The sequence below is a fragment of the Bos indicus genome, chromosome 11, assembly GCF_029378745.1.
Source record: "Bos indicus isolate NIAB-ARS_2022 breed Sahiwal x Tharparkar chromosome 11, NIAB-ARS_B.indTharparkar_mat_pri_1.0, whole genome shotgun sequence".
Lineage (NCBI taxonomy): Eukaryota > Metazoa > Chordata > Mammalia > Artiodactyla > Bovidae > Bos > Bos indicus.
The window spans coordinates 93194-110484 of NC_091770.1; the positions used below are offsets into that span (position 1 = coordinate 93194).

At 37.9% G+C, this 17291-nt stretch overlaps 1 protein-coding gene across 2 annotated transcripts in view; it reads right to left on the bottom strand.

Annotated features, from left to right (window-relative positions):
* Positions 1–17291, bottom strand: part of ZC3H6 (zinc finger CCCH-type containing 6) — a 77241-nt gene that overhangs the window by 42166 nt on the left and 17784 nt on the right. For both annotated transcript variants that reach the window (XM_070798161.1, XM_070798160.1), the window contains exon 2: positions 4498–4678. In XM_070798161.1, the coding sequence (XP_070654262.1) occupies positions 4498–4678 (181 nt within the window). The remainder of the gene's footprint in view (positions 1–4497; positions 4679–17291) is intronic.

Genomic DNA, 17291 nt, shown 5'->3' on the forward strand with positions numbered 1-17291 from the left:
TGTGGTGCTGCCAGTACAAACATCTAAAAGGCAGGACTGGTTTTGGAATCAGGCAAGGAATAGATACTGGAATGACCTTAAAGGAGCACTAGTGAAAGCCTAGATCACCCTTAATGATCATTAGTAAAATTCTGAAATTTGGGGTAACTTAAAGGAAAGAGAGATATCTTATTAAAAGTGGAGGGGCTTCCCTGGTGGCACAGTGGTTTGATCCCCGGTCTGGGAAGATTCCGTATGCTATAGGGCAACTAAACCGGAGTGTTACAAGTACTAAGCCTGTGCTCTAGAGCTCGGGGGCCACGCCTACTGAGACCACGCACTCTGGAGCCTGTGCTCTGCAAGAGAAGGCACAGCAATGAGAAGCCCGTTTACTGCAGCCCCAGCCGCCACTTGCCGGAACTACAGAAAGCCCATGCAGCCACAGACCCAGCACTGCTGCTGCTAAGTCGCTTCAGTCGTGTCCGACTCTGTGCGACCCCATGGACGGTAGCCCACCAGGCTCCCCTGTCCCTGGGATTCTCCAGGCAAGAACACTGGAGTGGGTTGCCATTTCCTTCTCCAACGCATGAAAGTGAAAAGTGAAAGTGAAGTCGTCAGTCTTGTCCAACTCTTAGCGACCCCATGGACTGCAGCCCACCAGGCTCCTCCATCCATGGGATTTTCCAGGCAAGAGTACTGGAGTGGGGTGCCATTGCCTTCTCCGACAGACCCAGCACAGTCAAAAGTAAATAAAGGAGTGGCAAAGGAAGATCTCCGTTCTATAGTGCAGAAACCTGGCAACACTGTTACATTCAGTAAAACGGAAAGTAGGAAATAAGCCTAATGAACTTTTTCAAGTTTTTCAAGTTTTTTCAAGATTTTCAAGCAAAATGTTGAAAGTACCTCTCTATGAGCGAAGATAGATAACTTAAAGGAAGAACTGTTAAAAATGAACCAGGGCATGATGGTTTCAAAAGTTCTTAGGCAATGGCACCCCACTCCAGTACTCTTGCCTGGAAAATCCCATGGAGGATTTTCCATGGAGGAGGCCTGGTAGGCTGCGGTCCATGGGGTCGCGAAGAGTCCGGACACGACTGAGCGACTTCACTTTCACTTTTCATTTTCATGCATTGGAGAAGGAAATGGCAACCCACTCCAGCGTTCTTGCCTGGAGAATCCCAGGGACGGGGAAGCCTGGTGGGCTGCCGTCTATGGGGTCGCACAGAGTTGGACACGACTGAAGTGACTTCGCAGCAGCAGCAGCAGCCTCAAAATATCTAACTTTGTTTTTGCTTCCCCTTTTGCTTGACTAGTTTGGTCAATAATTTATATATCTTGCTGATTCTTTTATAAAACTGACTTTACATTTTAATTTGTTAAATTCTGCTTGTAATTTTAAGTTCTTCCTTTTTGTTTCTCTCTTTTCTGTTTTCTAGATTTTAATACCATAATAATTTTTCTTCTGATAATTTTTTAGTTATCCTCCATATGTCAAAGTTTTATCATTATATTCCTGAAATTCTGCAGTTTTAATCTGTGTTCAAAGGCATTTCTGGTTTCTGACTTTGTTATTAATGTCTTATTTTATTGCACTGTGGTTTGAGATTGCTCTTTATATTATTTATACTCTACTGAATTAACTGGAGTTTGTTGCCTATGACATGGTCTGTTTTTGTGAATATTCCAAGTATACTTGAGAGGAAGATATATTCTCAGGATTCAGAGCTTACTATATGTTTATAGTATTTCTGTAATATCCTTATCAACTCTTCATCCATTTGATTGATGTCTTTGGGATAAGAGAGGTTACTAGTGTATCTCCTTTATATTACTATTCCTATTTCTTCTCACAGTTCCTATAGTTCCTACTTTATTAAAATTGATATTTAAGGGAATATAAAATATTAGCAACATAGCTTCATGAATTATAATCCTTAACATTATAAAATACCCTTCTTTGCTTCTTGCAATGCCTTTTTTAAAAAAATTGTTTTTAGTTGGAGAATAAGTGCTTTACAATATTCTGTTCTCTTCTGCCATACAATGTGAATCAGTCGTAAGTATACATATGTCTCCTCCCTCTTGAATCCCCTCCCCTACCCACCTCAACAGGGCACTCTGTTCAATACCTTTTTGACCTAAATTTGACTCTTCTTCTGCCACACCCCTACAGCAGGCAGGATCTTAGTTTTCAGACCAGGGATCGAACCCATGCTCCCTGTATTGGAAGCATGGAGTCTTAACCACTGGACTGCCAGGGAAGTTCCTTGACTTTTTCATATATCAACACTGTGACTTCTGCCTTCTCTTTCTTTGCATTTGCCTGGTATTTCTTTACCCATTTTTTAAATCTTTCTCTTTTACATAGCTTAGAATTAGATTTTGCATTGTTGGGGAGTGTATCTTTTGGTATTAGGAAGGTATTTGGTATTAGGTATTGGTATTTTTGTTTCAATTACTTCTTTCAGACTGCTTTTTTCCAATAACCTGAGTCCCTGTCCCTTCTTTGCATATTATTTGTTTACTAGAAGAACTAATGTTGACATTAGGTAGTAACCTCTTCTTTTCTTTCCTCTCTTTCATTCTCAGGATAATAATTTGAGGTATATTTTAAAATTCTCAGTTAATAACTATAAAGCTACCAATAAAGTTATCTTGCTTACGATGTATTCTTCTGCTTTTCCTGACACCTTCTATAGCCATAATGTTTCGATACATAATATTCTGCCCTGCTTATGTTCAGTATTTACTTTTAGTTTTATAGACAAATATGCAGTGTATATAGATCACTCTTGCTTTATCACTCAGTCATTTTGGATATCTGAACTTGTTCTCTAGTAGAGTTTATGAGAAGGCTTATGACATTGTTTCCTGATTTCTTTTATATACAGTTTTTCTGAGGACATTATATTTGAAATTTGGTATGTACCTGGATATAAAATGCTTGGCTCACATTTTATTCAAATATGTTATTCCATGATCTTCTGGCACAAAATGGTGACATCAAAAATTTTTTTATATAAATCTGATTTCCCTTTCTTAATCAGTGACTTGGTCTTTTTGCCTAAATGATCAAAGGATCCCCCTGCAAATTCTACTGATGCTGTCTGATCATAGTTTGTATTACTTTCGTAATTTTTAAAAATCATTTTGAAATATTAGGTTAAGTTTTTCGTGCTTTGTGGGCACTCTTTCTTTTCTGGAAGAATGTCATTCTCTCCATTTTCCTCCTTCTTTTTAATAACAGTAACTTGTGTGGAATGTGATCATGGTCCAATCTTGCTGCTCACGTATCAAAGTAAGAATGGACCAGGAAAACTGCCCCAGCTTCACTCTCATGTTGTTAACATGAAGCACGAAAAAATATGGCTGTATATGTTCTGAGATAAGCCAGCCCTGCTCGCTAACCCATTTTTCCTTCCTTAGCCCTATTATTCTTATCCTCTCAATCTAGATTCTACTCCCAGCAGCTGTCTCTTCAGGGTGGGACTCTGTTCTAGAAGAAATCTAGTTGATCAGCATTATGAGTTCATGAGACCCAGACCATCCCAGCCCCATCCAGTTTTACCCGGTCACCTTATACGCACACAGGAATTGGAAACTAGTACAGGCCCCTCTCGGTTTCCAGTGAGGTGTCTCAGTTTGGCCAACAGGCTCTCCACATTCACTGGGGACTCTTTCATTTGAGATGAATACCTGTTGGTAATCTGTTTTCTGGAAATTTCTTTACCTTTTCTCTGCTTCATTTCACACAGCTGCTGATCCTACTCTAGTCTTGAGTCTGTGGTTTAGCTTTATCCTTTTGTACTTTTGAGGTTTGTGGAGGTAACTTGTTACTTCATTTTTCGGTAGATGTTGCCAATGCATTTTTGGTTTTGCCATCCTAACTGCTGTTTTTATGGGGGAAATTCGGGGAGTTTAAAAAAACTACCCCACTACTACTGCCAACATTAGTTCTCTGTCAATATAAGTTCTCTCTGCTCAACCCTAATCCACATCATTCTGTACCCAGCACTCAACTATTCTCTTGATAGCATTTGGCTTTCAGCTGTTTCATGCCTCTCTCCTTCTCGTTTCAGTGTAACCTCTGTAAGAGCAGAGACTGTTTCATTCATGACTGTAACCCCCAGCATACAGCACAGAGATGTCCACAGCAAGCATGTAGTAATACTTATGAATGAATAAATAAATGAATGGGCAAACAAGGCCAGTGCTGACAATCTACATCTGTGGAGAATGAAATTTTCTTTCCTTAAGCTTTCAGTATTCTTGCACACAATTTTCTATCAATCTAAAAGGTTTATTCTAATTTGTATTAAAAATTTACTTTGACTATTTTTAAATCTTTAAGATATTTCACATAATCTTTATATTAAGAAAATCTATTAAGCACATAAATCAAAAGATCTAATCCATATATAAGAAAATAGGCAATGATTTATACTCACTAATTTTCAGTGTAGTGTTTTACATTTCATAAAAATTTACCAAAGAAACAAAAAATAGATTCTAACTAACCTTATGCTTCTCACGTTTTCTCCTTTTGGACTTTTTCTTCTCTTTTTCTTTCTTGTGTTTTTTCCTTGATTTTCGGTAGGCTTTCTGATTTTTCTGCTTTTCATCCTCTTTTGCTTCCTGTTCCTGTGTTTCTTCAAATCCTGCATCATCTATTTCACCATCTTCTAATTCACCATCTTCTCTGTAAAAGGCAATGAAAGTGTCAATTTTCAAATGTCAACTCTAAAGGGAATATTATAGAAACATTTCCAAAAGAAAAGAAAAATGAGTCAAGATTTTAAGTTATACTCAGTAAGATTAGGGATTGGCCAATTTTCTATAAAGGGTTGCTATTGCTAAGTCGCTTCAGTCGTGTCCGACTCTGTGCGACCCCATAGACGGCAGCCCACCAGGCTCCTCCATCCCTGGGATTCTCCAGGCAAGAACACAGGAGTGGGTTGCCATTTCCTTCTCCAATGCATGAAAGTGAAAAGTGAAAGTGAAGTGGCTCAGTCGTGTCTGACTCTTCGCGACCCCATGGACTGCAGCCCACCAGGCTCTTCCGTCCATGGGATTTTCCAGGCAAGAGTACTGGAGTGGGCTATAAAGGGTTAGATAGTAAATATTTTATTTTTTTATTTTTTATTTTTTGATAGTAAATATTTTAAATTTGCAGGCCACATATAGTTTCCATTGCAAATCCTCCTTTTTTAAAAACACCCTTCAAGAATGTAAGCAGCAATTTAAGCAGCTATAGTTTGCCAAACTTTGATTTAGATTAAAAGCATTGACTCTCACCAAACAAATGAATGAATGTATAATGCAATACTGTTCAAAAGTAACACTGCAATAATTGTTAGGTTGCTGCAAAAGCAATTGTGGTTTTGCATTGTTGAAATTTGCCATTTGATACTGGAATACATTCTTAAGTAAATGTGGCTATGTTATACATAATTTTAATGTACATTTCTCACTTTATGTTTCTTTGCTAATGACTTATTGCTGCTTATTTTATATTTATTTCAGACTATGGAAATGATGTTAGACAAAAAGCAAATTTGAGTGATTTTCTTATTTTAGTTTAAAATGGGTCATAAAGCAGCGGAGACAACTCGCAACATCAACAATGCATTTGGACCATGAACTGCTAATGAATGTACATGAAGTGGTGGTTCAAGAAGTTTTGCAAAGACGAGACTCTCAAAGATGAACAGCATGGCCACTGGAAGTTGACAATGAAAAACCAAGAGCAATCATCGAAGCTGATTCTCTTACAACTAATCAAGAAGCTGCCGAAGAACTCAACATAGACCATTGTATGGTCATTTGGCATTTGAAGTAAGTTGGAAAAGTGAAAAGGCTTGATAAGTGGGTGACCCAAAAAAAAAAATTATCGTTTTGAAGTATCATCTTCTCTTATTGTATGCAACAACAAACCATTTAAGTGTATTTTATATTACAGTCAGCAACTAGTTTCATGGCTGGACTGAGAAGAAACTCCAAAGCATTTCCCAAAGGCAAACTTACATCCAAAAAAATGTGATGGTCACTGTTTGGTGGTCCACTATGAATCAGGACGAAACCATTATATCTGAGAAGTATGCTCAGCGAATCAATGAGATGCACTGAAAACCACAACACCTGCAGACAGCCTTGGTCAACAGAATGGGCCCAGTTCTTCTCAGTGACAACGCCCAACCTGACTGCATGTCCCACAGCCAGCACTTCTGAAGTTAAATGAATTGGGCTATGAAGTTCTGCCTCATCTGCCATATTCACCTCACCTCTCACCAACTGACTACCACTTTTTCAAGCACTTAGACAACTTTTTGCAGGGAAAACACCCACAAACAGCAGGATGCATAAAATGTTTTCTAAGAGTTCATTGAATGCTTAAGCGTGGATTTCTATACTAAAGGAATAAACAAACTCATTTCTCATTGGCAAAAAAGTGTTGATTGTAATGGTTCCCTTTTTAATAAAGATGTGTGGAGTCTACTTATAATGATTTAAAATTCACAGTCCAAAACTGCAATTACATTTGCATCAACCAAATACCATCTACTAAGCTACCATAAAAAAGAAAAGAAGGAAGGACAGAAGGGAGAAACTAAAATATTTTAGGAAGCAAACATTCTAACTACTGGAAGGAATTTTTAATTTATTGGCCCACAGACAGCTATGTATATTAGTTCTCATGATAAGAGTAAACTTTAATAAGAAAACAAATTTTAATAGTAGATAAGTAATAAAACATGAACCACAAAAGCAGAATAAATACCTCAACTTAAATCTGTAAAAAATATTCACAGCAAAAGCAAAAATCTACAAATTTTTATATTATGACATTTTTATACTTATAGAAACCCAAATGTTCAATAACAACATTTTAAAATGCAAATTAATCAACTGATGTACATAGAAGGTGTGTGTGTGTTACTTGCTCAGTCATGTCTGACTCTTGGCAACCCCAGGGACTGTAGCCTGCCAGGCTCCTCTGTCAATGGAATTCTCCAGGCAAGAATACTGGAGATTGCGGTTTCCTTCTCCAGGGGATCTTCCTAACCTAGGAATCGAACTCACCTCTCTGTGGCTCCTGCTTGCATGCAGATTCTTTACCGCTGAGACACCAGGAAGTCCTCCATCTTAAGTACTCGCCTAACAATTCTCAGTTGTTTATATCTGCACTCTCTATATATTATATATGAATGACTCGCTTATTGTTTGGTGAAGCAGAGTATGTGACTGTGTCTTTCATAGCTGTATCTCTAGGCTCTGGCACAGTGCCTTGCTGTTTACTGAATGACTGAATGGAAAATATCCATAACCCTTGCAGTTTAGAATAGGCACACAATATCACCCTAAGATGATTGTGAAGTCCGTGTTATTCTTCCCCAGTTTCTATCATAAAATCAGAGGTATATGTCTAATTTAGGTTGATGTGAAAATTTCATGTGAGACAGGTTCAGCATACTGGCTATTTTAATTTTAAAAGTTTTGAGCTTTTATAATACTATAGTATCTTACAGCCTAAGACAAATGAGTGCATATATTCACCGAAGGACAAGCATAAGAAAGTTTTTAACACTTTTAGTCATAATGGTAGAAAATTTTAAACCCAAATATCCATCAACAAGTGAATGGATAAACAGTGCTTTATTTATATAATGGAATCCATAAAGCAAAGAAAAAATTAAATATTGTACCACTAAACACAATATGATGAATCTGCAGACATAAGCAAAAGAAGCTAGACATAAGAGACTACTGTGTGATTCCATTTATATGCACTTCAAGAAACTAATCGATGGTGACGTAAGTTAGAATAGTAATTACCTCTTGGAGGTTTATAACTAAAAAAAAAGACTACTAAGGAGCCTGTATAGTACATTAAAATATTCTCTATAGATGGGAATGGTGATTACTACATACACACATGTAAAAATTCATCAAGTCTGAAAAATTCAATTAAGAAGTGTGTATTTTACTGTCTGTATGTAAAATTCTAAATGCAAATAATAAAACCTAGAGGTGTGCATCCTTTCTTTTACCACCAGTCTCGACCAGCTTAAGCTCCTAAATGTGTTAAGACCTTTTATATCTTAAAACCACTCATTCATATTTAGAATTCTGACTAGAGATACTGAAAATATTAAAGAAAGCAGGGAAGAAAGTAGGGAAAACCACTAGACCATTCAGGTATGACCTAAATCAAATCCCTTATGATTATACAGTGGAAGTGAGCACTAGCTTCAAGGAATTAGATCTGATAGAGTGCCTGAAGAACTATGGACAGAGGTTAGTGACACTGTACAGGAGGCAGTGATCAAGACCATTCCCAAGAAAAAGAAATGCAAAAAGGCAAAATGGTTGTCTGAGGAGGTCTTACAAATACCTGAGAAAAGAAGAGAAGCTAAAGGCAAAGGAGAAAAGGAGAGATATACCCATCTGAATGCAGAGTTCCAAAGAATAGCAAGGAGTGGTAAGGCCTTCCTCAGTGATCAATGCAAAGAAATAGAGGAAAATAATAGAATGGGAAAGACTAGATATCTCTTCAAGAAAATTAGAGATACCAAGGGAACATTTCATGCAAAGATGAGCATAATAAAGGTGAGAAACGGTATGGACCTAACAAAGCATAAGATACGATGAAGAGATGGCAAGAATACACAGAACTATACAAAAAAGATCTTCATGACCCAGATAACCATGATAGTGTGATCACTCACCTAGACCAGACATCCTGGAGTGCGAAGTTAAGTGGGCCTTAGGAAGCATCACTATGAACAAAGCTAGTGGAGGTGATGGAATCCCAGTTGAGCTATTTCAAATTCTAAAAGATGATGCTCTGAAAGTGCTGCCCTCAATATGCCAGCAAATTTGGAAAACTCAGCAGTGGCCACAGGACTGGAAAGGTCAGTTTTCATTCCAATCCCAAAGAAGGGCAATGCCAAAAATGTTCAGACTACCACACAATTACACTCATCTTATATGCTAGCAAAGAAATGCTCAAAATTTCTGTCCAAGCCAGGCTTCAACAGTACATGAACCATGAACTTCCAGATGTTCAAGCTGGATTTAGAAAACGCAAAGGAACCAGAGATCAAATTGCCAACATCCGTTGGATTATCAAAAAAGCTAGAGTTCCAGAAAAACATCTACTTCTGCTTTATTGACTACGCCAAAGCCTTTGGCTGTGTGGATCACAACAAACTGTGGAAAATTCTTAAAGAGATGGGAATACCAGACCACCTGACCCGCCTCCTGAGAAACCTGTATGCAGATCAGGAAGCAACAGTTAGAACTGGACATGGAACAGACTGGTTCCAAATTGGGAAAGGAGTATGTCAAGGCTATATATTGTCACTCTGCTTATTTAACTTATATGCAGAGTACATCATGAGAAATGCTGGACTGGATGAAGCACAAGCTGGAATCAAGATTGCTGGGAGAAATTATCAGTAACCTCACATATGCAGATGACACCACCCTTATTGCAGAAAGTGAAAAAGAATTAAAGAGCCTCTTGATGAAAGTGAAGGAGGAGAGTGAAAAAGTTGGCTTAAAACTCAACGTTCAGAAAACTAAGATCATGGCATCTGGTCCCATCACTTCATGGCAAATAGATGGGGAAACAGTGCAAACAGTGACAGACTTTATTTGGGGGGGCTCCAAAATCACTGCAGATGGTGACTGCAGCCATTAAATTAAAAGATGCTTGCTCCTTAGAAGAAAAGTTATGACCAACCTAGACAGCATATTAAAAAGCAAAGGCATTACTTTGCCAACAAAGATCCATTTAGTCAAAGCTGTAGTTTTTCCAGTAGTCATGTATGGATGTGAGAGTTGGACTATAAAGAAAGCTGAGCACCGGAGAATTGATGCTTTTGAACTCTGGTGTCAGAGAAGACTTTTGAAAGTCCCTTGGATAGCAAGGAGATCAGTCCATCCTAAAGGAAATCAATCCTGAATATTCATTGGAAGGACTGATGTTGAAGCTGAAACTCCAATATTTTGGCATGTGAACAAGTGACTCATTTGAAAAGACCCTGATGCTGGGAAAGATTGAAGGCAGGAGGAGAAGGGGATGACAGAGGATGAGATGGTTGGATGGCATCACCGACTCAATGGACATGAGTTTGAGTAATCTCCGGGAGCCGGTGATGGACAGGGAGGCCTGGTGTGCTGCAGTCGATGGGGTTGGGAAGAGTCCGACACACCTGAGCAACTGAACTGAACTGAACTGAACTGAAAGGCTCCTGCGATTAAGCAGACAGACACAAAGGATCCTGCTGAGTCTTCTGGAAGAAACACAAAACCTCAATAAAAGAGTATACAAGTACTCTGGAGGGATGATATTACAAAGATATTACTCATGGACATGGAGAAGGCAATGGCACCCCACTCCAGTACTCTTGCCTGGAAAATCCCATGGACAGAGGACCTGGTAGGCTGCAGTCCATGAGGTTGCTAAGAGTCGGGCACGACTGAGCGACTTCACTTTCACTTTTCATTTTCATGCATTGGAGAAGGAAATGGCAACCCAATCCAGTGTTCTTGCCTGGAGAATCCCAGGGACGGGGGAGCCTGGTGGGCTGCCGTCTCTGGGGTTGCACAGAGTCGGACACGACTGAAGCGACTTAGCAGCAGCAGCAACTCATGAACACAGCTCTTTGGGATAAGCTGTTCACAACAAAAAAAAAGACATTTTTCAGAGTAGACAACCTGACAGAAGTAGACTGCTTATCCTAAAACCAAGAGAACACAAATTCTAGATACTTGAAAACTATTGCCTGTAGCACTTTTCCTGCTTTGTTCTAATTCATTCTGTCACTTCCTCCCTCAGCATAGATGATAATGCTGGGAAACTGCTCTGCGCCAGCACCCCCCTGACCACCATACATGTCTCCACACAGGCCACACAGGCAAGGCTTAATCACAGGCTGATGTAAGCCTGAGCAGACGCCCTGTGATCCTCCCAATTATGAAAAGGAAAGTGCTGCTGCAAGGCTATTTCTCACCTGCCTCCTTATGTGGAGGGAGGCTGCTGTAAGGCAATTTCTCATCCACCTTCCCTGGTTTCAGTGAGGCCTTAGATTTTCCACTTTGCCCACCTCTTACCATATAGCTGTAAACTAAGAAACTGCAAAGTTGCACTACAGAAACTGCTCCTCAGTGACACAGTGCCCTGTCACCCACCTTGCCCACGCCTCTCTGTCCTCTTTGGTCTCAGTGTTACCTGTCAGACAAGGGAGGTGAGGAGCTGACCCCATGCTGATTGGGCATGTGTCATCTGCGTATGAAATAAGCAGTCTGAATCTTACTTGCTGAAGCTGTAGCAGGTGTCACAAAAAGCTTGCTTGAGTTTGGCATTTGCCTGTGCCTACTCTGTTTCCTTCAACCTGTATGGCTTACGTATGATCCTCTAATGATTAAGCTTTAACCTAAATCCCTACCTTAACCTCCAAAACTAGGTATTTTCCCTTAAAGAAAATACTGGTTGGCTATACTGGTGTCATGGAAGAGCTCCCTGACCTGAGTTTTTGTGATTTTTTGTTTGTTTGTTTGTTTACAAACGGTTAAGGTCCCAAACTGGACCTTGAACATTTAAAAAATGTTTTAAACACTTAAAAAACTAGATGGTTTATCTTATGTGTTCCAGAAAAAGGTTTCTCCTTACAAATTACCAGTGGTAAAATCTGTATATCTACAAGCCTTCAGATCACTTCTATGCTTATCCTTCACCCAATACATTCTTACACCCTCTAGAATGTATTTGGCTTACAGAAACTAGCTTATTCCTTTAAAAGACTATCTACAGCCATGACAATTTTCACTTGGCTTGTTTTTTTCTCCAAGTCAGTCTTAGCACTTAGTCTGTCTCTAACAAAATACAAATTCTTTCAGGAATGGGACTTTATACAAAAATATGGGCAAAATTACATATTTAATTAGCCTAATATCATTCATAGTCATATGACAACCTTTGCAAATTTTGTTTAGTTCTATATATGTTATCTGTACTCCAGAGATAACAGAATTCCTTCCCTACTTTTGTTATAAGTAACTGTTCTTTTGTTTTTAAAACTATATGTGGTCCTTCTAATCTTTATTTCCTGTATCAACAACACTCTTTATCATATTTACTTCATCAAAACCTCACTTGCAGGACTTCCCTGGTGGTCCAGTGGTTCGACTGCACTTCCTGCAGGGAGCACTGGATAGATTCCTGGTTGGGGAACCAAGATCTTGCATGCCAGAGGGGCCAAAAAAAAAGAAAGGAAGAATAACCTAACTTGCATATATAGGTAATATATATATATATATATATATATAGCAATGAAATAATTAGATATTTTCTTCCCATCTCCTTCAGGAGACCATTCTTCTCTGGGACGAATGGACATTGATCTGAAGGGGTACTAACCACCCTACAGTGAAAAAAAAAGTTACTCCCTTAAAGTCGGAATCATTAGGGCTCTGTCTTCAACTAAGGGGGTCATATAATTAGAAAAATTAATAAAAAGTGTGTTATTTACATTGACTGAGAAGATAATATCGTAAAGTCCTAAAAGAACAACAAACTAAAGTCACTGATCCAAGTGGTTGTAGATAACTGCATAGCCCTGGATTTCTTCCTGGCAAGCCAAGAAAAATATATAATATATAGCTAGCACTTCCTGCTTCTCATGGAATAATTCCGTAGTGGAAGCTGATCAATCTATACTCAAACTAAAAGACAACTTGGCTGTCAAAAGTGAACTCAGAAGGGAGTTTTATCATCTGACCCGCTGGCCAGGAAAGGCGTCTCTGGTCATCATTCTAAAGTGCCTTTCAGTTTCTCCTTCTAACAGTCATGGCTACTCTTACTTTTCCTTCAGTGCCTTGTCTCCAAAGACAGATGTGCCACTGCACCGCTGTTATTTCATCAGATGATACAAAAATCAATTTTTATAACAGAAGACAAAGGAATTCAGTTAAACCAAGGCAGAGTTCCCACAAAGACCAAAACCTACACAGCAGTAAACATGTAACTTGCTGTTTATCTGAGTAGGAGTAAGGGGAGATTTCTGTTAAAACTTTGCCAAGCTCCCAGCATGTATATACAGAAGAGCTAAACTGTATGCCCCTGAGCCTAACAGATACTTTCATAACCCTCCTAAGACAGCCTCATAAAGTAATGCCTGTGCTTTTGTGACATAAGCAGAAAAAAAATCAAAAGGACTTCCATTTCCCAAATTAACCAATTAGAACTTAATACCCAGAATTCCTCCCAACATGTAATAAACATTTTATATCCCTCTTTATCCCTTCCACTTTCAGCATGGAGACACACTGAAATTGTTTCCTACCCAGCAAGCAGATTAACAGATTAATTTTTCTTTTTTAATAAAGTTCTAATTAAAATATAAATTTTAAAAAATAAAAAAAGAATTTTAAACACTTGGGGGAAAAAAGAGAAATTCTCCTCTGAGCCCTTATAAAGACAATATCATTGGATACAATAGGCAGTACTTGATGTAATGGACAGTATCCTCAATAGTGTCCATACAACCAATACAACCTTTTATCATTTACAGTATACCCCAATTTGAACCAAGGTCATACTGCCAAACTTCAACTGAGAAAAAGCAATTATATGAGGAAATAAAGTAATAGTGTCCAAGTGTTCAACCACAACCATCTGATGTTTTGATTTAAGCCAGGGATGAGAACCACAACATCTAGCTAGAGCAACAATTTTCAAAAATTATATAAGAATCTTTTGTCCTCCTAGCAAAAAAAAAAAAAAAAAAAGCACCATTCATTCATTCAACATATTTATTCACTGCTAATTGGGGATACAATGGTAAACAAAAAAGATACGCTTTTCTTCTCTCATGAAGTTTTCAATCTAGTGATGGGGGAGCCAAACATCAATCAAAGAATCATACAAATAAATATAATAGCCATATATTAACATGAAGGAGATAAAAGTGCTACCAGTAGACACAATAGGAGGAAATCATCTGTCAGGGAAGTCTGGAAGGCTTTCCCTGAGGGAGCCATGAATGAATTGAGAGGAAGAGTCAGCCTAGGAGGTAAGGGGTAGGGGAGGGTCTCTGGCAGACAAAGAAAACAGGATAAACAACATTTCCTTGTAGAACTGAGATAGGAAGGGAGACAAGGCCAGTGTCCCTGGGTCATAGAGAAAAGGGCAGAAGCTGGCTCATCACACTGGAGTGATGGGGTAGCACTAGGTCATGCACTACTTTTACCATGTTTGGAGGGTATCCTAGAGAAATGAAAACACATTTGGAAGTATTTCTAGGAAAGGACGCTATGTAACTAGATTTCTGGAGAAGGAAATGGCAATCCACTCCAGTACACTTGCCGAGAAAATCCCATGGACAGAGAAGCCTACAGTCCATGGGGTCGCAAAGAGTTGGACACAACTGAGCAACTTCACAACTAGATTTCTATTCTGAAATATACATTTAATTGAGAGTGAAAAACAGATCTAGAGGAGAGACAAAACAGGTGCAGGAAAAGCAGGATGCCACTGTGACAATCCAGCATGAGTCCAAAAGAAGAATGGAACATATATGGGAATTCTGACACTAGAGCACTACACTCGAGTATACACACTATTACTAATGGAAATGTTTTTTCTCCAACAGTCTTGAGGCAAAAAACAAAAACAAAACAAAACAAACAAACAAACAAAAATGCTGAAAACTACTCATATAGAGAAATGAATAGATTATCCTTCAGGCAACCCTCTGTGAATACTACAAACATTCCCATGAATTATACCTTTAAAATGTCATCTCATTATTGCTGAGCCCATTCCTTTGAACAGGATCAAGATTTCCCTTAAATATAGTAAAGGATATGAATAAATAATATGCTAATCTTCTCTATCACAGCAGCACATAATCCCGATCAGTTAAGCCTTAAAGTATTCAAAGAAGACATAATTATCTGATGCAGTAATTAATATATCAGTAACATAATAAAGAAACATCTAAATTCAAACAATGTAACATACCAGTGAACTTCCCAGTATAAATTTATACTGTGCATACTACCATTTTACAGAGCATACCACCAAGTCATTAAATTAAAAAACCTGAGCAAAGAAAAAGAGTCCTTAGAGGGAGACTTCGGAGAAGCCAATGACAACAGCAGCAGCAGAGGGAGACTTATGCTTTTATTTAAATACGTTTTCAGGAAATAATAAAGATCAAAAACAAATGGACTCTACATTCAACTAAAGAACTAAAAAAGGGGAAAACTGAAAATAATAAGAAGAGTGAAAATAATAAATGTGAGGACAGAAATCAAAATAGAGAACAAAAACAATAGAAAATACAAATAAAGCCTTCTTTAAAAGGCTACCTTTTAAAGAAGCATTACTACAGTACCAGTTTGTTTTAGTCCCGCAATCATTCAAATTTAGATATGAACAAACAGAAAATGTAAATGATTCCATTTTAGCTGTAATAAGTTAACTCTGTTTCCCCATAAAGGCCAAAATATTGCTTTGAACCAGAACCTTTAAAAAGCTTGGGGCTATCAGAATATTATGGATACATGACTTTAACAGATAAAAATATCTCTCAGCAATTTTTAGTCTATACTTTCTATCATCTAATTATTTCACTATTTACCTATCTTCAATTCCAGCTGTGTTCATAACAAACTAGTATTAATTCTGAAGTAAAGTAATATCTTAATCCAAATTTGTAGGAAAAAATAAAAAATTTATATCATCATATATAATATGATATTTAACAATTACTGAGCACTTACAAGGCTGCCATGCATGCTGGATCAGTTCACTTCACCTTCATGTTAACTCTATGAAATAAAGTGGACCCTTAACAATGTGTGATGTGACCCCTCTGCACATAATTTACAGTTGGCCCTCTATATCAGAGGTTCTTTGAAACCTCAAGGTTCATAACTGCAGATTCAACCAACCTAAGTTTGCATAGTACGTAGTCTTTATTATTGAAAAAAAAAAAGTAAAAATGTACCCACACAGTTCAAACCAGGTTTGTTCAAGGTCCAAATATAACTATTATTATCCCCATATAACTAGTGAAGAAGGGAGACAAAGAGCTTAACTAACTCTGTTAGTATTAAGTTGGGCAAAAGGTTTGCTCGGTTTTTTCCGTATGATGGCTCTAGTAATGCTGAGTTGTCATTAACTTCATTAGAAACAATTCCCCTAGACTGCATTGTGACAGGTGACATATCAGCATGCACTAAAAAAAAAAAAAAATCAACACCGGTGAATTTTTGTGTAGCCATTTCAATATGGAAGAAAAAAGCAGCATTTTTGGCATACTATGCTTTATTATTTTAAGAAAAGTAAAAATGCAAGTGAAACACACAAAAAAAGATTTGTGCAGTGGATGGAGAAGGTGCTGTGACTGAGTGAACACATCCAAAAGTGGTTTACTAAGTTTCGTGCTAGAGATTTCTTGCTGGACAATGTTTCATGGTCAAGTAGACCAGTTGAAGTTGATGGTGATCAAATCAAGATATTAACCGAGAACAACCAACGTTATACCACGCAGAAGATAAATTTACATACTGAAAATATCCAAATCAAGTATTGAAAATCATTTGTATCAGCTAAGTTATGCTAATCACTTTGATATCTGAGTTTCACATAAGTTAAACAAACAACACCTTTTTGACTGTATTTCTATTTGTGATTCTCTACTTAAACATAATGAAAACATTCCATTTTTAAAACAAATTGTGATGGGCAATGACAAGTGGATACTGTACAACAATATGGAACACAAGAGATCATGGGGCAAGCAAAATAAACTACTACCAACCACATCAAAGGCCAGCCTTCATTCAAAGACGATGATGGTGTATATATGGTAGGATTGGGAGCCCTCTATTATGAGCTCCTTCCGGAAAACAAATGATTCATTCCAAAAAGTACTGCTTCCAATTTGACCAACTGAAAGCAGCATTCGGCATGAAGTATCCAGAAGTAGTCAACAGAAAATGCATAATCTTCCATCAGGATACCGCAAGACCATGTTTCTTTGATGACCAGGCAAAAACTGTTACAGCTTGGCTGGGAAGTTCTGATTCATCAGCCACATTTACCAGACATTGCACCTTCGAATTTCCATTTATTTTTGTCTTTACAAAATTCTCTTAATGGAAAAAATTTCAATACCCTGACTATAAAAGGCACCTGGAACAGTTCTTTGCTCAAAAAATTAAAAACTTTTGGGAAGATGCAATTATGAAGTCGCCTGGAAAATGACAAGGACTCCCAAGTGGCACAGTGTAAAGAA